Source organism: Piliocolobus tephrosceles, chromosome 21, assembly GCF_002776525.5.
Source record: "Piliocolobus tephrosceles isolate RC106 chromosome 21, ASM277652v3, whole genome shotgun sequence".
NCBI classification, from domain to species: Eukaryota; Metazoa; Chordata; class Mammalia; order Primates; family Cercopithecidae; genus Piliocolobus; species Piliocolobus tephrosceles.
In genome coordinates, this window is record NC_045454.1 from 21,850,124 (window position 1) to 21,870,487 (window position 20,364).

At 54.6% G+C, this 20,364-nt stretch overlaps 3 protein-coding genes across 9 annotated transcripts in view; 1 reads left to right on the forward strand and 2 right to left on the reverse strand.

Annotated features, from left to right (window-relative positions):
* Nucleotides 1-2,953: 2,953 nt before the first annotated feature.
* Nucleotides 2,954-4,898, reverse strand: TMEM147 (transmembrane protein 147). Of its 3 annotated transcripts, none has more exons than XM_023196954.1 (8): nt 4,660-4,877; nt 4,519-4,588; nt 4,134-4,210; nt 3,894-3,953; nt 3,672-3,808; nt 3,451-3,535; nt 3,241-3,362; nt 2,954-3,157 (listed from the first exon to the last, which is right to left on the reverse strand). In XM_023196954.1, exons 2-8 carry the CDS (start codon nt 4,562-4,564, stop codon nt 3,034-3,036), a joined length of 651 nt encoding a protein of 216 aa, XP_023052722.1. In that variant the 5' UTR covers nt 4,565-4,588; nt 4,660-4,877; the 3' UTR covers nt 2,954-3,033. The 3 variants fall into 3 exon arrangements, with proteins under 3 accessions (XP_023052722.1, XP_023052723.1, XP_023052721.1); XM_023196955.1 differs by having other exon boundaries at nt 4,134-4,255; nt 4,660-4,728; XM_023196953.2 differs by lacking the exon at nt 4,134-4,210 and having other exon boundaries at nt 2,955-3,157; nt 4,660-4,898.
* Nucleotides 4,899-4,924: 26 nt separating this feature from the next.
* GAPDHS (glyceraldehyde-3-phosphate dehydrogenase, spermatogenic) lies at nt 4,925-14,715 on the reverse strand. Its single transcript, XM_023197011.1, has 11 exons — nt 14,649-14,715; nt 13,579-13,699; nt 12,183-12,279; nt 11,903-12,009; nt 8,030-8,120; nt 7,830-7,948; nt 7,410-7,491; nt 6,945-7,096; nt 6,614-6,776; nt 5,465-5,562; nt 4,925-5,378 (listed from the first exon to the last, which is right to left on the reverse strand). Exons 1-11 carry the CDS (start codon nt 14,713-14,715, stop codon nt 5,306-5,308), a joined length of 1,170 nt encoding a protein of 389 aa, XP_023052779.1. The 3' UTR covers nt 4,925-5,305.
* Nucleotides 14,716-19,449: 4,734 nt separating this feature from the next.
* SBSN (suprabasin) overlaps nt 19,450-20,364 on the forward strand; it is a 4,868-nt gene continuing 3,953 nt past the window's right edge. For 2 of the 5 annotated variants that reach the window (XM_026448766.1, XM_023196994.2), the window contains exon 1: nt 19,503-20,364. This exon is cut by the window's right edge. In XM_026448766.1, coding sequence (XP_026304551.1) covers nt 19,527-20,364 — 838 coding nt within the window. In that variant the 5' untranslated portion in view covers nt 19,503-19,526. The other 3 variants (XM_023196995.2, XM_023196997.2, XM_023196996.1) reach the window with 3 other exon arrangements.

A 20,364-nucleotide genomic window follows, 5' to 3' on the forward strand; every position in this document is an offset into this window, starting at 1 on the left:
TCCGGTGCCAGGCGCTGTCCTCAGCGTCTCTCATTAGTACTTACGATCTTCCACAGTCCTACACCTATACCTTCAGTGCCTAGGACACAGCCTGGCACATAGTAGGTGCTCAATAAACCTGCCTTGGGGGAAATGATTCCTATTTCTTTGCCCAGGGTCATGGCATCTAAAGGCAAGCTGGGCCATGACCACAGGCACCCCCCATCACCTCTGGGCTTTCTCTGTTCTTAGCACCCTTCTCCCTCCTGGGGGCTCCCAGACACAAGGGGGCCCAAGTCATTTCCACATCAAGCATCCCCCACCCCCCACCGGTGTCTCCTCTCTGAGCCTACCTGCTTACTCCTCTGTCCCAGAAATGGCCAGTTCCTGAACAACTCCTGGAGGTGCCCTCCTCACACCCACCTGAAAGGTTAACCCCATCCCCCCACCTCCCACCTCTGCTGCTCCTTTCCCAGCCCCTCCGTTCACTTCTCTTCCTCTTTCTTATGTAGCTTTCTCTGGCTAGGTCCTGGGCTTCTCCTTCCTCGTGACCACAGCCCCCCAGTCCCCATGGCTTCAGTTGTTTCTGCCGTGAGGTCCACATCTGTCCCCAGCTTCCCCCAGTGTCAGAGATGACCTACACGGGTCTCTTCATCATCCTCCCTATCCCCCATACCTGTACCCATGCACTGACCCAATCTGATAGTCCCACTGTCTCAGTGTGGTCCCTTCTCCCTTGGAAACATGGTAAACCCTTGGGCTTACAGGCAGGCCCCAAACTCGTTATCCTGGAACTCTTTGCTCCTCCCTTACCTGTTACCACCCCACGGCGCCCCCTGCCGGTAAATAAATACACACAGCCCACTGATCACCAACACCTCCGCTTGGCTTCCAGTCACTACCTTAACCCCACCAGCCCTGCTCTTGTCCAGCCCTGGCCTCCTGGCCTCAGCCTTCCCACTCCAGACAACAGCCATGCAGAGCTTCCTAAAGCCAAATCTCACCCTGTCCTTCCTCTGCCTAGAGCTCTCCATGGTTCCCAAAGCCTTCTGTGATCTGACCCCTGCCAGCTTCTGTAGTCTCACAAGCCTCCTTGAACTCATTCCAACCAGTGATGTTCCCTTGGGAAAAACAGGCCCCCTCTCTGACCTCAAGACCATTACCTCTGCCTTGCCCCAATCACTCATTCTTTAGGTCTCAGCTCACATGTCCTCTGCTCAGGGAAGCCCACACTGCTTCCACGGCAGGCCAGGCGGCTCCTCTGGATCCCCATAACCCAGTGTTTTCCCATGATAACCCTGATCACCTGCAGCCTGGCTCCCCACAGTCCAATTGCCCAGGCTTCACCATCTTCTGCCAACTCAGCCCTAACCACTCCAGTCTCTCTCCCTGAACCCCATGTAAGCTGGGTATTCCAGCTGGTAATTTCTGCAACCTACACTTGTCTCAATATGTGTGAAGAGCTATGTGGGGCATGGAAGTATGGGGGAAAGTGACCTTGTCACAAGTCCACCCAGATAGACTGCCCTATCTACTTCATTTCCACATCTAAGTCAAGGCGATCAATCACTCCCAGCTCCCAAGAGACCCGTGGACCCTGTCTTTACTCCAAACGATGAGAAAGAGTGGGCCTAGATGGCGGCTGCCCTGTCTGAGGGCAAATGCTCCCTCCAGAAACACTGAGATGGTCATAGCGAGCTTTCCTAGGCCTAACCTTAAAAAAAAAATCATGGGCCGGGTGCGGTGGCTCATACCTGTAATCCCAGCACTTTGGGAGGCCGAGGCGGGCGGATCACAAGGTCAGGAGATCGAGACCATCCTGGCTAACACGGTGAAACCCTGTCTCTACTAAAAATTACACCTAGCCAGGCGAGGTAGCGGGCGCCGGTAGTCCCAGCTACTCGGGAGGCTGAGGCAGGAGAATGGCGTGAACCTGGGAGGCGGAGCTTGCAGTGAGCCGAGATCATGCCACTGCACTCCAGCCTGGGCAACAGTGCGAGACTCTGTCTCACAAAAAAAAAAAAAGAAAAAGAAAAAAATCATATAGAACCTCAACAGCCTAGAGGAAGAGGAGGGGCAACTGCCCTAACCTACTCCCTGGGGCACTCCACTGAGAACGTCAGGGCTGGGGAGCATCTTCCTGAGTGGGGAAGGTGTGCATCAAAGTGGAGCTTAAACATGACATTCAAAACTTCTGACACATCCCCCTCAGAGAGAGGCGGGGAGCTGGCTTCAGTGGACCAAGGAAGGCTGAGGGTGGAGGGGGCATCCAGGACAATGTCGAAGCTGGGGGCCCCACTGCTCTGCTCCTTGGCTGCAGCTGTCTCTCCACTTCACCCTGAGAAGGCTCAGGCTGGGATCTGATCTGAGGGCCATAGAACTGAGGAGCTCACAGTCACAACTCTCCCCCCAGCCTCATGCTGACCCCATGGCTTGAACGATGTTAAGAATCTGGCTGGGCAAATTATTCTAGGGAGCAGTTTCAGAAAAGCTGGTTTTGCTGGTTGGATAAAACCAAAGGCCGAGCAATTGGACTGTCCGCCGTATAAGCGGGAGGATGACCCGGTTAGATGGGTTTCAGATAGATCCCCTGGCTGCCACACAGAGGATGGATTGGAGGAGGACACTGGGGCCAGGAGCCTCGGAGGTAACCAGCCCGGGAAGGGCCCATGTGGGGAGGCCCAGGTTGAGGCTGTGAGGAGACGAAGAGCCCCCAAGGGCCTTCTCTTGGATTCTAGCTCCCCTCTATCACCTGTTCCCTGAGGGCCCTGGCCTCTGCCACTGCTCAAAGATCATCCAAACATTGTCTACTCCTGGCAAACTAGGAGCCTGAGGAACAGGACATGGGACAAGTCAGTGACTGGGTAGCTTCCAGCTTGTCTGCCTGGCTACTGAGCCAGAACCAGGGCCTCTGGGACCCAGGTGGGCACGGTATTGGGAGACAGTTCCCAAGAGAGAGAAATGGAGGCAGAAGCAACTTTCCAAATACTATTTACTTCACTAAAACCTGAAGCGAGGCAGGGAAAGGGTCCATCAATATCTGAGACACCAAGTCTAGGAGTGCACATTGACAACGGCGACATACAGGGCCAAGGTGCTAAGGGCCAGCAGCCCCGTTACCACTGCTCGGGCCAGTAGGGCTGTCCAGCTGCCCAGTGAGCAGAGGTGGACGAAGGTCCTGCAGGAAAATGTCACAATAAGGGAGGGAGACTAGATAACCCACCCCACTCTGGACCCAGCCCTAAACCCCACCCAGCTCACTCCATAACGAAGGCCTTGTAGACACTGAGGAACATCAGCAGGAGGACAGCCGGCCGGAAAGTGTGGTACAGATCATAGCGTGTTATCATCCAGACCTGAGCAGATGCGACGATGTAATGGACCTGGAGGGAGGCAGAAAGTCGGGGCCAGGCCTCGGCAGGAGTATGGCTGCCAGCAGAAATGTGTGTGGGGGAGAGCAGGACTGCCTACCAGACTGATGTTGGAGTCTATGCTCATCTGGATGTACTTCCAGTCAAACTCAATGCCCCGGGCTCCGACCCATAGGGGAATGCAGCTGAGGAAGGCAAAGGATGGGATTCTCCAGTACCCAGACACCTTCAGTACCAGGCTCTGAGCCCCTGCCCTCCAGCACCCCCGTGGAACCCAGGTGTTCCTTCTCAGGTGTCTGGGCTCCAGGCTGCTGCACGCACCGGGACATAATAAGCTCCGCGGTGGCCCAGCCCAGGGCGGCAACCATGATCTTGTACTCCCCCTTGCCGGCATTCCGGGACATGACAAGGTTTAGACCTATCAGGTCTGCCACATCCACGCTGGCCTTCATGAACTCCTGCGGGTCAGGTTGAGGCTTAAGTAAGCACAGGGGACAGGGAGCCCCACTCCTGCACTCCCTGCCCTTCCCTGGCCCCTCTCACCCCAATGAAGTCATAGATGCCGCCTTCCCAGGTGGGAAAGAAAGTGGCCAAGAACAGCATCTGAGAACAGAAAGCAGAAAGAGGTCACTTCAAGGTGAGGGGATCAAGATAAACCACGTGGGATTTGTGGGAAGTTCGTGGGTATGAGGAGGGCAGGACAGGTTCTGGGGACCCATCTGGAAGAGGAATCACCAGATGGTGGCAAGACTACAGGAATGGGGGAGATAAGAGGATAGGTACCCGGGTCCCCGAGGGGGCTGGAAGTTTGAGTTCTGGGTGATCACAGGGCATCTGAGTCAGGTCTGAAGGTGCTGCTCCTTGGGCAGTGTTAACAGCATGTAGGGAATCAGTCAGTAATCACTCTTAATCGCACCAAAAGAAAACACCTCTTAGCCAACCACACTACTGACGTTTTCTCAGTTTTACTAAGTGTGACGCAAAAGTTGCTTTTGGGCCTCTTCTCAGGTCGTGCCCTCTTTAAAGTCCATCATTTCTAGGTATCCTGACGCCTCCCTATGCGGAGTCCCGAGGGCGTTCCCACCGTGGCGGGGTATACGCAACGGGGGCGGGTCCCCGGGTTTGCAGAGCCTGGGGGCCAGAGCACGTGGAGTCCGGCGGCCCTTACCTTGCAGAGTTGGACAAAGAGGTAGGTGACTCCAGCCTGGACGCATTTCCAGAAGGCGTTGTACTCGGACCTGGAGAAGCGGGAGGTGAGGATCGGCCCGGGCCCCGCGCCCTCTCCGCCCCGCGCCCTTCCCGCACTCACAGGCCGCTGCACTTGTAGGTGATGAAGTAGGGGAAGTAAGCGAGAGCGAAGCAGTTCCCGAAGTGAAACAGGGTCATGACGCCGGCCGCCCGGTCCCGCCCGCGCGGGGATCGCGAGGCGGCGTCTCCGGCAGCGGGTCTCCGGCTCAGCCGGTACTTTCGCCACAGCCAGGACCTGGCGCCCACCTGACTGGCGGGGGCCCGCGCGCGACCTTCTGGGATCCGTAGTCCCGGCGCGGGGCGTCGCGCTCAGTGACGTCAGAGCGCCCGTAGCCGGGCCTGGTTGCCAGCGCTCCCGGCCCAGCGCTGTGGGGAGTGACTTCCGGCCATGCGGGGCCTCTCTCGCTGCCATCGCTGTCTCTGTCTCCCGAAGTGGAACCCGGCTTGGCGTCAAGCGCGACCCCTCGCCCGTGGGCGCAGACGATCGAGTAAGGGTGGGGCGGGCCTCAAACCCGGATCAGAACCCGCCGTGACCGGCGCAGAAATACGGGACGCAGCTGTGAGCACTGTTTTTTATTTCACCATGGACCCAGCGGCGTGGGGCGTCCGCCCCGGGTGCCCTTCTTCCCCCGGGCAGCCAGATGCAGGAACGGGAGGCACATGTTCCGGCCCTGGCCCCTGGGAAGGAAAGAAGGGACCTTTCCGTTTCATTTGTCTCGGCTGAACATGTAGCGGAGGAGGTCGACCACCCGGTGACTGTAGCCATATTCATTGTCGTACCTGTGGAGGAGGGATTGGCAGGCTCAAGGGGGTTCCTTCCGACACCCCTTAGTTCCCCTGCAAGTCTCCAGCTCCTTTCCCCTTACCATGCAATGAGCTTCACGAAATTGTCATTGAGCGCAATGCCGGCCTTAGCGTCGAAAATGGACGAGTGGCTATCACTGACGAAGTCCGTAGAGACGACCTGGGCGTCAGAATTTCAAAGATAAGTGTGTCCAGCAGAGCAAGGACCTCCAGGAGCTGACAGAGCTCTTAGCTCTATCGCCCATCCATGCATTCATCTATATTTGATGTAGCCCTACTGTGTTCAGTCTCTGGGGACAGGGACCGAGGCACTCTACTGGGGTCTGACCAAAGGGCACAGGTCACAAACACCCTCATGCTGTACCAGTACATCCCTTTCCTAGGAATAATGCAAGCATTTGGAATGGGCCAGTATGGAGGGCCTCTCTGAGGGGTGGCCATGAGCCTGGGTCTAGATGACTAGGAGGATCTCACTGGCTCTGGCCCTCAACACGGTGTCTGAGGTGGAAGGAGCTGCAGGAACGGAGAACCTGAGGGTTTTAGCCCTAGTGTCATGAAAGGCCACGGGAGTGTTTTCACTCCTGAAAATGGGTGATGCAGTGTGATTCCATTAAAACAAAAGATCCTGGTGACTGTGGGAAAGTGGACCTGCAGGAGTTAATGCAGGGAGACAGCACCAAGGTGGACATACAGGCGTCCACCATGACCATGGCATCCACTCCTCACAGAGAAGGCACCTGGCCATGGCCTGGCCCTGAACAAGTATTGAAAAAAATGAGAACTGTTGTCTTTTGTTCACTAAGCATGTACTGGTCACCTGCTGTATGCCAGGTTGGAGCCACAAAAGTGAAAATGCAGCCCCTAAATCCCTCTTTTCTTGGAATGCACACACCATTGGGGTCAACAGTGACTGACAAGAAATTTCAGGTGAGGAATAGGGCCACAGAAAGAACATCTTTTGAGGGGATGCCTTGCTGAAGAGGGAGGTTGAAGTAGAGACTTGGAGGAAGTAAGGACAGACTGTGTGGTCATCTCGGGGGGCAAGCATTCCAGACCAAAGGAACAGCAAGTGCAAAGGCCCTGAGGCAGAGAGATCTCCCTTCCCGCCCTGCAGTTTCTGTCTTGACACATTGAGAGCAGCTTCCTGGCAAGTGGAAATCATATCCCTCCCCAGAGGGCTCCTCCCAGGATCTCCTCTCCTCAGCCCCTACCTCATCCTCGGTATAGGCAAGGATGCCAGCCATGGGCCCCTTGGCTGCTGCTTTTATAGCCTCCTTGATGGCTGAGTAGGGAGCAGGCTGGGCGAGACGGCAGGTCAGGTCCACAACAGACACATCCGGGGTTGGTACCCGGAATGCCATCCCTGTCAGCTTCCTGGAGAATCCCCCATGAAGAACAGGAGTCAGAACTTAGGAACGTTGCCCTCCATCTCCCCTTGCCCTGTGGCCGGGCCAGGCTCCTGCTTTCCCCTTAAAGACTGAGGGCCAGTCCAGTCCTCCCAGGGTACGCCCCCACCCTGGTTACAGCTCCTTGTCCTCATACCCTTTGAGCTCTGGGATGACTTTGGTCACGGCTTTCGCAGCCCCAGTGGAGGCTGGGATGATGTTCTGGTGGGCACCCCGCCCATCTCTCCAGGCCTTCCTTGATGGCCCATCCACTGTCTTCTGGGTGGCCGTGTAGGAATGGACTGTGGTCTTGGGGAAGAGAAGGACCAAGATGAGGCCTTCATGCTCCTAAGCTCCCATACCTCTTTTTTCCAGGACTAGGGTGGTGGCCTAGGTGTGGAGGCAGGTGGGGCCACCAGCACAGACCACAGGAGGAGATGTGTTCAGGCCATGGTCCAGCCTTGCCTGAGGGTTGTACGGTGTTTGAAAAGACGTCTGCACTGGTGGGCCTCTCCTCCCGAAACCAGTCTCTCCCTCTTAACTCCGTACAGTAAGCAAGGCCTGGGAGGAGGAGGCCGGGGTTTCCCTGCCATCCTGCCCCAGCCCCTCATCCTCAACTCACCATCAACCCTTCCACGATCCCAAATTGCTCATGGATGACCTTGGCGAGGGGGGCCAAGCAGTTGGTAGTGCAGGACGCATTGCTGCAACAGCCAAGGTGTGCACGGGCACTGTGAGGTGAGTTGCAGAGCCACCCCTCCACCCTTACCCCTCTTGGGGTATGCACGTAGACTTGGTTTTGTGAAATGTCAGGATGAGGGTGAGAGGGATCTGTGGGAACACCGTCAGACTGAAGGAGGCACTGAGATGCAGCTGGGGAGGCTCCCCAAGCTTGTCCTCCAGAAGTCATGCGTTTTTAGCAGATAGTTTCAGAAAGGAGAAGCAGAAGCCAGGAGTGACCAGGAATCCAGTGGGGCTGAGAGTGGGGAGGACGAGTCTACCCTCCCTTCCACACATTGCAGGATGTCGCTGCCCCCCTTACCTCACAATGTTCATGGAGCCAGGGTTATAGTCGTTTTCATTCACACCCATGACGAACGTTGGTGCGTCCGGCGAGGGCGCGGAGATGACCACACGTTCAGCACCTGCTGAGATGTGGTCCTGGGGAGGAAGCACGGGTGTCAGGTGCTTCTGGCGCCCATCATCCCCCCAGCTGGCCCTGGACACCTCTCCCGGGCTTACCGAAGCTGCCTCTATGGAGAGGTACACGCCTGTGGACTCCACCACGTAGGGGCTCCCGACATCCCTCCAGGGGATCTGTTTGGGCTCCTTGCTGTGGGGTAGTGGCAGGGCTGAGTCAGTCTCCCCTGCTTGAGCCCCACCTTCATACACGGCCTTCACCATTTGAGAGGTTGAGCAGGTGCCGGCCCACCTGCAACCACCTGCGTCTCCCACCCACATACCTACTTGCTCCAGATGGGCTCCACTCCGCTGGCCTAGCTTTTCACCACTGCCCCACTTCGGACCACCTTCCCTTTGTTGATTGCACCACCTCTGCTATGCCTGGATACAGACGGTGACCTCCCCAACTCAGCCCTCAACCTCCTCAGAGGCACCAACCCTGACTGCTGTCAGCCAGCTCAGACCCTTTCTCTGTATGCTGCCCGGGATATGGACTCTGTGACTGTTACGCCTGCCTGGCTGCTTTCTGGTCCCCAACCCCGACAACCTTGCCACGAACCCTTCTAAACCCTCAGTTCCTGCAATAGGAAGCTGGCTGCCAAGGGCCAGGAGAGTCCCTGAAAACAGACACTGCATTAAAGAAAAAACTCCTGGAGGACACCTGAAGCCCGAGGCCGCCTTGGGGCAGCAGTGGCTCATGGTTTACGGTGGCTCAAACCTGTAATCCCAGCACTTTGGGAGGCCGAGACGGGCGGATCACGAGGTCAGGAGATCGAGACCATCCTGGCAAACACGGTGAAACCCCGTCTCCACTAAAAAAAAAAAAAAAATAAATAAAAATAAATAAAAAAAAAAAAGAAAGGTAAGTAGGGGGAGGTTTCTGGTTTCCTGTTTTATAAATTTACGTTTTTACTTGGTGTTTTGACAAACGTTTGTATTTGAAACACATTAAACATCTAGTATTGCCGTTATCTACTTGGCTTTAGCAAACAAGCATTAAGTGAATAAACCGTATTCCGCTTTCTTCCTTCCCAGGTTTATCGCGAGTAACCGAGTGCTTTCTTTCTGTGATTCTCGGCCGTGTAGGTCTGTTTCTTTTGCCCTTGAGCCTGCTCCCCTCAATGAGGGATTCAATCAGTGTTTGTGGGGTTTGTTTGTTTGTTTTGAGGCAGGGTCTTCCTCTGTCGCCCAGGCTGGAGTGCAGTGGTGCAATCAGAGCTCACTGCTGCCTTGATCTTCCTGGCTCAAGCCACCCTCCTGCCTTGGCCTCCGGAGCAGCTTGGGACTACAGGCGCACACCACCATGCCCAGCTAAATTTTAATTTTTTTTGTAGAGATGGGGTCTCACTTTTGTTTCCCAGGGTGCTTTAGAACCCCTGGGCTCAAGTGATCCTTGGCCTCCTATAGTGCTGGGATTATAGGTGTAAGCCACTGTGCCTGGCCTCATGGGTTTTCTTTGTTTATTTGTTTTGTTTTGTTTCGTTTTGTTTTTGAGACAGAGTCTCACTCTGTCACCCAGGCTGGAGTGCAGTGGCACGATCTTGGCTCACTGCAACCTCTACCTTCCAGGTTCAAGCAATTCTCCTGCCTCCGCCTCCTGAGTAGCTGGGGTTACAGGCATGCGCTACCACACCTGGCTAGTTTTTTTTGTTGTTTTTTGTTTTTTGTGTTTTTAATGGTCACGGGTTTTGCTATGTTTGCCAGGCTGGTCTCAAACTCCTGACCTGAGGTGATCCGCCCACGTCAGCCTCCCAAAATACTGGGATGACAGGCATGAGCCGCTGTACCTGGCCTCATGTTTTTTTTTTTTTTTTTTTTTTTTTTAGCCATTTTATACATGTTTACTGAACACCTGTCCTGTGCCCATATTCTAAGTGCCTTACCTGTATTAAACTCATGTAACCTTCACAACCCAATAAGGAAGTGCTACCACTGTCATTTTTTGCGTTTTTTTTTACCGCTGTCAGGGCGGAGGGGAGTGAGAGGGAGAGCCTGCTGGAGTGCAGGTGGCTGGCCCCAGCTCGGGTCTGCACTCCTGTTTCCACTGCCTGAATGAGTGAATGAATCGGCCGCCCCGCAAGGCCATAGTACATGGTTATCCTTTTCCTGTCTCCTGCTCTGTCAGTCTGCCTTCCATCATCTGGCCCAACTAGCTCTTCTCAGCTACCCCCCTTTCCTGCCTTCCAAATTAGGGACACTTCCGATTCCTCTGCAGCAATTGCTGAGTTGGCCTGAGGCAAGGAATGTGCCCCAGAAGACCCCAGGCCCTCCCCAAGGCTGCCATGGGCCCCAGCCTCCTGCCCACCGGCTGTTTTGAGGATTCCATTCATTCATTCAAAGGAAGTTCTGAATGTCTACCAGGGCCTGTACCTCCTAATGCCAGAGCAACTGTGGTGGCACCAGTTGACAGAGCCCTCCCTGCAAGGCCATGCCTTGTGGGACGTGCCCACTTGAGTGTCCACAATCACTTGTTCACTCTACTCGTGCTCCCAGCTACCGCTGTGGTGCGTTCCCCATCACAGTGGGGAACTGAGGCTCAGGCAAATTTGGTCCCTTGCCCAAGGTCACCCAGCCTTGGGTGACTCGGCAGAGCAGGGCAGAGTGCAGGCACACAGCTTGGCTTGTGCAGCCCAACAGTGCAGGGATGGAGAGGGGGCTGGAGGGCGGGGAACCGCATTGCATTGCATGAGTGACCAGAGAAGGCAATACCCGGGTTGGGGCTGTGGATGGAGGGGGCAGCTAGGTGGGGAAGGGGAATGACTACAAGTGGCAGGAATGGTGGTGGCCACGTTGAAGCCTGGTGATAACTATGTTGCTGGAGTTGTTTCTGCTGTCTTGATTTCAAACTTGGGTTAAGCAGCTTTCTTCTGTTTTCACTGACTCTCCAGTCTCTGCCGCCCGCCTGCAAACTTCCTGCACCCATCCCTGCTCCTTTATCACTCACCCTACCCCCAGTAACTATAAGGAGAAGGGCTGAGATTAGATTGCTGCAGACCCTGCCTGGGCCAGGACAGGGTTCACTAGTGTGCCTGTGTGTATGTGCATGTGTGCATGCCTGTGGGTGTGTGTGTGTAAAAGCCCCAGGCAGCCACAGAGCCAGGTGTGGCTAATAGTTTACATTAGAAAGGTGAATGTCAGCCAAAAATAAAATTCTAAGCTCTCCCAACTAACTGAATGCAGCCCTTCTCTCGGCCCAGGGCATTCTAAAGTAAACCTGAAACACTGGTTCAGGCCATGATGGGAATGGATGTTCGGATGTTCGCCCAAGCCTCATTATACCTTCCTCCCTTTGGATTTCAGGCACAGTTGACCAGCAGTGGTCAGTGGGAGCTGAATAGGTGTGGGGTTGAAGGGGAATCAAGAGTTGAGTTCTGGACATGTTGATATGCCCACAAGAAAGCATACAAATGTGTATTAAAGCAAAATGTGATGGCTCGTGCCTGTAATCCCAGCATTCTGTGAGGCCAAGGTGGGAGGATTGCTTGGGACCAGGAGTTTGAGACCAGCCTGGGCCAAATGGCAAGACCTCGTCTCTACAGAAAATTTGCCAGGTGTGGTGGCTTGTGTCAGCTACTCGGGAGGCTGAGGTGGGAGGATCACTTGAGCCCGGGAGGTCAAGGCTGCAGTGAGCTATGATTACACCACTGCATTCCACACTGGGCAAGAGAGTGATACCTCGTCCCTAAAAACAAAAAATAAAAAGCATTCTTGAGTACAGTGAGACATCTTTTTAGATTAGGGCTTCTTAACCATTTTAGGGGTGAAGGACCTATCTGAGACTCCCCTCTTCAAATTAGTACCTAGAGGCATGCACATGCAATTTTGGGGGCGGTTTCAGAACCCCATGTGAGAGGCTGGAATCCCATTTTAGCCACCTCCACATCCCCTGTCTCAATATGTCACAGCTGTGCATCAGACAGATGCTCTCCTTACCACTGGTAGACAGAGATCTCATGGTTGTCCACGACCAGCTGTCCATTCCTGAATTCCACACTTCCCTTGTATCGGCCGTGGGTGGAGTCATACTTAAACATGTACACCTGTGGGGGATGGAATGGCTCCCAGTCTTGGGGTGGCAGGGCAAAGATCCCTAGAGAGTCCCCTCTTTGGTGAAGGTCTCACATTGCAGCTGAGAGCCTTACATACAGCTTCCCTGAGCCCCCTTCCCACCCTAGTCCCACTCTGCTGTTCCTGCCCCCTGCCAGCTACTGACCATGTATTCTGGGTCAATGAATGGATCATTCACAGCCACCACCTTAACACCCTTCTCCATGCAGGCGCGCAGGACCAGGCGACCGATGCGTCCAAATCTGGCCGGGGACAGACAGAGGAAGGGATGGGAGAGAGGGGGTAATGGAGAGGAGGCTGATTGGGAATCCTTAATCCAAGGGAAGAAGGCAACCACCTCTGTGCCAGCCGTGGTCATCTCTTGCTAAGATGACCTCACCAGCCCCTTCACTGCTTTTTCAGCTCCCTCTCCCAATCCGTTCCCTAACCCCTATTTTTTTTTTTTTTTTTTTTGAGACGGAGTTTAGCTCTTTTGCCCAGGCTGGAGTGCAGTGGTGCTATGTGGGCTCATTGCAACCTCTGCCTCCTGGGTTCAAGTGATCCTCCTACCTCAGCCTCCCAAATAGCTGGGACTACAGGCGCGTACCACCACACCTGGCTAATTTTTATATTTTTCATAGAGATGGGGTTTTGCTGTGTTGGCCAAGTTGGTCTCGAACTCCTGACCTAAAGTTGATAGACCCGCCTTAGCCTCCCAAAGTGCTGGGATTACAGGCCTGAGCTACCGTGCCTGGCTCCTAACCCCTATTCTTAACCTTGTAGCTGGATGGATCTTTTATTTTTTCATTAAACAATTAAAAAATTTTTTTTGTAGAAACAGGGTCTCACTATGTTGCCCACGCTGGCCTCAAACACCTGGTCTCAAACTCCTGGTCTCAAAGGATTCTCCTGCCTCAGCCTTCCAAAGTGCTGGGTTTACAGGTGTGAGCCTGGATAGATCTTTTAAAGCTTCAAGACAGATTACGTCTCTTAGCATGAAAACATCCATGACTGTCCATTAGTAAAACAAGATCCACATTCCTCACCGTGGTGTAGCAGCCCCCTGCTGGGCTTCCCACCGGCCTCCCTCCTTTTCCCTTTGCTTGGTGGACACCAGCCACTCTGACTTCCTGGCTGTCCCTGACCACACCGAACTCGCCTCTGCCCCAGAATCATTGCTTGTCCCGCTGCCTGGAAGACTCCTTCCCCAGCAAGGTGTCCTGAGAGCTGGCTGCACCTCATCACTCTGATCCAACTCCAATCCTGAGGCCTTCCCTGATCCCTGGCAAAGGCTGCCCTCTCCAGCCTTACTTTTCCACTGGGTTCTACGCTGTTCCCAGCACACTCTACTGAACAATGTCATTTCTTTATTTGATTACTGTCTTCCCCACCAGAATGTGGGCTGAGCGTGGGGCCCTGTCTGCCTTACTTCGGGCTATTTCTCCAGGCTCGTCGGAATGAAAGCATTGATGGGGGCCAATGTGGAGGTGCCCCCAGTTAGCAGCCAGAGGAAGGGCTGGGCTCTAAGGCTTCAGACTGATCAGGGGCTGGAGTAGACTCACCCGTTGATGCCCACAGTCAGCTCCCGGGGCACAGGCCCCATCTTAGGAGGAGGAGTAGCAGGGCGAGGAGGCGGCGGCGATGGCTTTATTTCCTCCCTGACTGGTGTGGGCTCTTTTCTCCCTGGGTTGGAGAAAAGCCTGGGGGCTAGCTGGGTGCTGTGCTGAGCTCCTCACTGCTGTCCTCCCACTGAATCCCAAGAGGCATGTGCTATAAACCCACTTTACAGAGGGAAAAATGAAGCCCGAGGCCACGGAGCAATGATGCGCAGGGCAGGGATTCAAGTCTCATGGCTGTTATGGCTGCTAAGCCTGTCTGCTCCTATGTCTTCCAGGGTCTCCTGGACGCAAGCCCTGCCCCCATCCCGGTCCCACCTACCCCTGCGACCCCCGCCCATGGGAAGTGAGGGAACAGCGTGGGAATGGGGGCAGCCCACCCGGAAGACCCGGTTCCTCCGACTAGAATAACTGCGTGTATGTGTGTGCGCGCGCGTGCCGCCCTAGTTGAGAGACTAACGAAGTAGTTTGCCCTTTCTTAACCTCTGTTAAGCTGCGGGCACACACTGGCCTTCTCAAGTGGTGGTGAGGCTTCTCTGAGCTCTCGCCTGCGAAGTGGTCAGTACGTCCCCGGCAGGGTTGCAAGTGTCCTTGTTTTGTGCATCACAGGGAGGGCAAAGCCCACCTCACGCAAAGCGCCATGAACATGACTTTTACATGAAAGCCCAGCACCCCTGGGTTCTTCATAAGCCCCTCCTAAGCCCTCCCACTTTCCCCCACTTTAAGGCTGCAGCCTCCGATGCGCCCTCGTTTCTGCTCTTTCCACCGCGTGATAGCGGCGCAAAGCCTACCCAGCCCTGGGGGCGGGGCGGAGGCCCGGTCTCCCCGCCATCGCGGTAGACCCCACTCTGCCAGCACAGTGGCGGGTGTGGAGGGAGGGAGGGCAGACGATCCCCTTGTCCCTAGATGGTGCACACACCAGGAAGGGCGGACGGGATGCGGCACAGGTGTGAGAGTGCAGATGCTCCCCACTACCCTTTCCACCCCTCCCCCGCGCCCTCCACTGCTTCCCTTACCCGGGCACGGCGGTCGCAGCAACTGGAGAACAGTGACATTGGTGAGGACGACGTCTCGCTTCGACATGGCCTCTTATAAGGTTATCTTTGGCCTGGCTGCCCCGGGACCTGCCGCGATGTTACTGAGGTGCATGCGGAGCGCCAGGGCTGGTGGGTCCGGGGCTTCTTGCCGTGATGTCACAGTGCCCAGTGATGTCACAGTATCCAGTGATGTCACAGTATCTAGTGACGCCACCCAGGAGGCGGTACCCAAGCCAGAGGCCTGAGACCACCGCATCCCATCCCCCTAGAGGCACGGGAGGTCAGCATGCTATGCACCACCGTTCCATGGCCACGCACTGCCCTGCCGTCTGGAGTGGAATCCCACTTTTTAAAATTATCATTTGTTTGTTTATTTTGAGACAGGGTGTCACTCTGTCTCCTAGGCTGGAGTGTAGTGGTGCAATCATGGCTCACTGCAGCCTTGAACTCCTGGGCTCAAGCGATCCTCCCGCCTCGGCCTCCTGAGTAGCTGGGACTACATGTGCAGCCACCAGGGCAGGCTATTTTTATTTTTTATTTTTTTGTAGAGAGAGAGTCTCACTCTTTTGCTCAGGCTGGTCTAGAACTCTTGGGCTCAAGCGATCCTCCCACCTCAGCCTTCCAAAATGCTAGGATTGCAGGAGTGAGCCACCACACCCAGCCTGGAATTCTACCTTTTACACCGTTCCTGAAAGCCTTTTCCTCTTCTCCGTCTCCTGAAGTACACAGGCTCCATACTGTTCCTTGGCTTCTCCCCCGGAGTGACTCTAGCTGCCTCCATATGCCTGGAAAACCCACCCAGGGCTTCCGTTGGCTGCCTCTTGGTTTCCCACCCTTTAAGAGAGGCTTTCTAGACTCCCCATCTAAGCTCCTCCTTTCTCTGTCACTGTCAGCCATCACCCCCTTCCCCCCAATCTCTGCCCATCTTCCAGGAAGCCTTGTCTGACTTCTCCATTCTGGGTTATGTTCCAATGTGCAAAATTTCTCTAGGGCTACACTGTCTATGTTTTTATTTTCCTTAGAGCACATGTCTCTCTAAAAATTGTTTTCTTGCCAACTGTCTTGGCCCACCAGACTGTAAGCTCTGAGAGACCAGGGACGTCATCTATGTCACTTGTCTATATCCCATTGACAAGAAAAGTGTTTGGCACTTAAAAGGTGTTTGTGAGCTGGGCGCAGTGGCTCATGCCTGTAATCCCAACACTTTGGGAGGCCGAGGTGGGAGGATCACTTGAGCCCATGAGTTTGAGACCAACATGGGCAATGTGGCAAAACCCTGTATCTACAAAAAATAAAAAAATTAGCCAGGTGTGTTGGTGCACACCTGTTGCCCCAGTTATTAGGGAGGCTGAGGTGGGAGGATCACTTGAGCCTGGGAGGTAAAGGCTGCAGTGAGCTATGATTGTGTCACTGCACTCCAGCCAGGCGACAGAGCAAGACCCTGTCTGAAAATTGGAAAAAGGCATTAGCCCAATAAACTATGCCTGAATGAATAAATGTCAGTTCCTCAGGTTTCATCTGATTGCTAATCTTTTCTTTTCTTTTTTTTTGAGACAGAGTTTCTCTCTTGTTGCCTGGGCTGAAGTGCAATGATGCGATCTTGGCTCACCGCAACCTCTGCCTCCTGGATCCAAGCGATTCTCCCGCCTCAGCCTCCTCAGTAGCTGGGACTACAGGCATGCGCCACTACACCTGGTTAATTTTTAGTAGAAATGGGGTTTCACCTTGTTGGCCAGGCTGATCTCAAACTCCTGACCTCAGGTGATCCGTCTACCTGGGCCTCCCAAAATGCTAGGATTACAGGCGTGAGCCATCTTGCCAGGCCCTGATTGCCAATCTTATCACACTCTTCACATCACATCTTCTGGCAGCACCATTCTTTTCCTTGTAGCTTTTCATGTAGTTTGTCATGATCTATTGATTGGTTTATTTGTTCGATGTCTCCCCCTTGGGCTCTAAGCCCCTCACAGGGCTCCCGTTCTTGTTTGTTTGTTCACAACTGTGCCTCCAGCACTTAGAACAACACAAAGCAGGTTTTCAATAAACATCTGACAAAGAACAAGTGGACAAACAGCTCCCTCCCCTGCAGCCCCGGGGTAGGGGTTTGCTTGCACCTCAGTGACTCACAGGCAGGCACCCTCACCTGCACAGCAGGTTGACACGCAGCTGTGACCAAGATTCAGGCGCCAGGAAGGAGTCACCATCCCAGAGAGGGATGGATGCAAGAAGGGGCAGAATGACATAACCTCTTCCTTCCGCCAACATTCATGGGAAATTCACTTGCCAAGCACCTGCCATGGGACTGGGGCAGGGTGAGGTTCTCGTTCTTTGATAGCCTGGGAGAAGAAAGTAAACTGGGTGTACAGGTGAGGAGGTTTTAATGAACTGAGACCAAAACACAGATGATTAATTAAACAAAGGGGGCTACATTTTGGTGTACAATCAAGGAGGTGAAAAATATAACATCGACAAAACCAGGATTAAAAAAGGGCTGATTTTGGCTGGGTGCAGTGGCTCACGCTTATAATCCCAGCACTTTGGGAGGCCGAGGCAGGTGTATCACCTGAGGTCATCACCTGAGGAGTTTGAGACCAGCCTGGCCAACATGGTGAAACTCCATCTCTACTAAAAATACAAAAATTACCCAGGTGTGGTGGCGTCTACCTGTAATCCCAGCTACTCAGGAGGCTGAGGCAGGAGAATCACTTGAACCTGGGGGGCAGAGGTTGCAGTGAGCTGAGATCACGCTGCTGCACTCCAGCCTGGGGGATAGAGTGAGACTCTGCCTCCAAAAAAAAAAAACAAAAAGAAGATGGAACACAGTTCAAAGTGGGAGAAACCCCACCTTTTGATCTCCGGGTGGATTAGGACTCTGACACTCATCACCCACTCTTCTCTGCCCAGCCACCTCCTGGTGTGGGAAACTCGATCATTTCGGCCCTGGACCAGGGCAGAAAAACCACACTTGAGTTTGCCCAGGAAGTTGGCTTTTTCCCTGGAGTGTGAAACCGGGAAACAGATTTGATGGACTCAAGCTTGGAGAGGTGGCACACTTAGTCACCCTCTATAGGCAGAGCCCAGAGAATGCAGAAGCTTCTGGGTATGTGTCCTGGGATGACTGTCTTTGGGTGGAGTCAAGTGTCCAGGAGCTGGAGAGGAACCCTGGGTCCTCTGAGGGGAGTGGGCCTTAGCACTCTTGTTTGAGCAAAGCCTGAAAACACGTGCAGATTCTCGCCACACCTGGGCACCCACACACATAGCTCTGCCACCTCCAGCTGCTCACACCCTGCACATTCCTTCCTGCCTGGCCTTCCCACCAGCAATCCCACCTCCACCCCTCTCTCAGTCTCTCCCCTTGGCACCAAAACCCAAATATCTTTCACCCTTGCACCCACTGTAGCCACCCACTTGCTCTTGTTCTGGTCTTAGCCTCCTCCAGACTGGCTCCTAGATCCATCTGCTGCCCCAAGCCTGCCCACCACCACCTGCCCTTCCTTCCAATGCCCTTTTCATGCCCGGGGTCAGACTCTCAGCTGTTTCCCCTCCAACCTGAGCCAAAATGTCAACACTTGGAGCTTCAGGTTGGGGCTTAGGAGGGCCCATGCGGGGAGGGCAGGAAGGGTGAGCGCCTGGCCCCAGCCCAGGTTCTGTCTCACAGGCTCCTGCTGCCCTGGGTCTTCGGCCCCTCCCTGTGGCTGCCTCGACCGGCTTTTCAGGAGACACTGCGTCCCGTTCCAGCTCATGGCAATCAGCCCCCTGCCCTTGCCCAAGGGCTGGGAGGCAGGCGGTCTGGGTTCTGTGACAGGAATGGGATCCCCCCTCCAAAATGGGATCCACGACACTCCCCAAGAGACCCTATGCTATCCTGGCACCCAGGTGCCCTTTCCTCCAGCACCCTGTGAAACCCAGACTTGTGCTTGGAGTCTCTTCTCTTGGCTTCCTTGAATCCATCCATTTGTCCAGTCCATAAATATTTACTGAACCCCAGGCAGTGTTCAAGAAGCTATGAATACAGCAGTGACCAACATGACCAATTTACATTCCTAGTAGGTGAGACAGGCAATAAAAAATAAAGATAATTTCAGAATTTTTTTTTTCTGTGAAAACAAAAGGGTGATACTACAGAGTATATAATTAATGTCATGTTATGGTCAGGGGAGGTTTTCTTTCAAAGTTGGCATTTAAGTCAAGTATGGATGAGGAGGAGCCAGCCATGTGAAGATCTGGGTTCTGCATTCTAGGCAGAGAGAGGAGCATGTGCAAAGGCCCTGCAGCAAGAATGAGCTTGGTGTGTTTGTGAAACAGGGAAAAGGCCTGTGTGGCTGGAATGGAATGAGTGAAGGGCAGGGGCCGGCCCACAAGAATGAGGTCTGATGACTCCCTCAAACTCCCTAGGGTTCTTCCCTCTCCAGACGGTGCCTCCCATCATTGTAGCCCCTCACTGCTGGGGGAGCTGGAGACTTAGATGCCTGAGAGGAGTGAGGTGTTGAGGAATCCCCTGCATCCCAGGGACAGAGTGTGTGGAAGGTTGGTTTGAGAGAGAGGAGGCCTGGACAGTGGGTGAGGAATGAAAAGACGAGGTGGTTGGAAGGGCAGACACCCTTCTCTGGGGTGGAGGGCAAGAAGCAAAGATGCCAGAGCTCTTCTCCATCCATGACTCACCCTCTCTTCCTCCTCCTCTCCATTGCTCAACTCCAAATCTCCCTGGGAAACACCTCTTTGACTGAGGATCAAGTCAGTGCCTCACAGGGGTAATTGAGTCATGAGGGGTGGAGAAGAGGGCTAGAGGGAGAGAGAATAAATAGCAGTGTGGCTTCCCGGGCTCCTCTCTGCATCCTCCCCAACCTTCCCAGCAATATGCATCTTGCACATCTGGTCAGCTCCTGCTCCCTCCTTCTGCTACTGGGGGCCCTGCCTGGATGGGCGGCCAGCGATGACCCCATTGAGAAGGTCATTGAAGGGATCAACCGAGGGCTGAGCAATGCAGAGAGAGAGGTGGGCAAGGCCCTGGATGGCATCAACAGTGGAATCACGCACGCTGGAAGGGAAGTGGAGAAGGTTTTCAACGGACTTAGCAACATGGGGAGCCACACCGGCAAGGAGTTGGACAAAGGCGTCCAGGGGCTCAACCACGGAATGGACAAGGTAGCCCATGAGATCAACCATGGTATTGGACAAGCAGGAAAGGAAGCAGAGAAGTTTGGCCATGGGGTCAACAACGCTGCTGGACAGGTTGGGAAGGAGGCAGACAAACTGATCCACCACGGGGTCCATCACGGGGCCAACCAGGCGGGAAGTGAGGCAGGGAGGTTTGGCCAGGGTATCCACCATGCTGCGGGGCAGGCCGGAAATGAGGCAGGAAGGCTTGGCCAGGGGGCCCACCCAGCTGTGGGGCAGGCAGGAAATGAGGCAGGGAGGTTTGGCCAGGGGGCCCACCATGCTGCAGGGCAGGCGGGAAATGAGGCAGGGAGGTTTGGCCAGGGGGCCCACCATGGTCTCAGTGAGGGCTGGAAGGAAACAGAGAAGTTTGGCCAGGGCATCCACCATGCTGCTGGTCAGGTTGGGAAGGAGGCAGAGAAGTTTGGCCAGGGGGCCCACCACGCTGCTGGTCAGGTTGGGAAGGAGGCAGAGAAGTTAGGTCAGGGGGCCCACCATGCTGCTGGTCAGGTTGGGAAGGAGGCAGAGAAGTTTGGCC

Coding starts and splice junctions, on each gene's coding strand:
- TMEM147 (XM_023196953.2), bottom strand. CDS start 4,736: ATGACCCTGTTTCACTTCGGGAACTGCTTCGCTCTCGCTTACTTCCCC. Junction 4,589..4,659: donor ACCTACAAGTGCAGCGGCCT/GTGAGTGCGGGA, acceptor CCGCTTCTCCAG/GTCCGAGTACAACGCCTTCT. Junction 3,363..3,450: donor TAGACTCCAACATCAGTCTG/GTAGGCAGTCCT, acceptor GCCTCCCTCCAG/GTCCATTACATCGTCGCATC.
- GAPDHS (XM_023197011.1), bottom strand. CDS start 14,715: ATGTCGAAGCGAGACGTCGTCCTCACCAATGTCACTGTTCTCCAGTTG. Junction 12,010..12,182: donor TCATTGACCCAGAATACATG/GTCAGTAGCTGG, acceptor CATCCCCCACAG/GTGTACATGTTTAAGTATGA. Junction 7,949..8,029: donor TCTCCATAGAGGCAGCTTCG/GTAAGCCCGGGA, acceptor CTTCCTCCCCAG/GACCACATCTCAGCAGGTGC.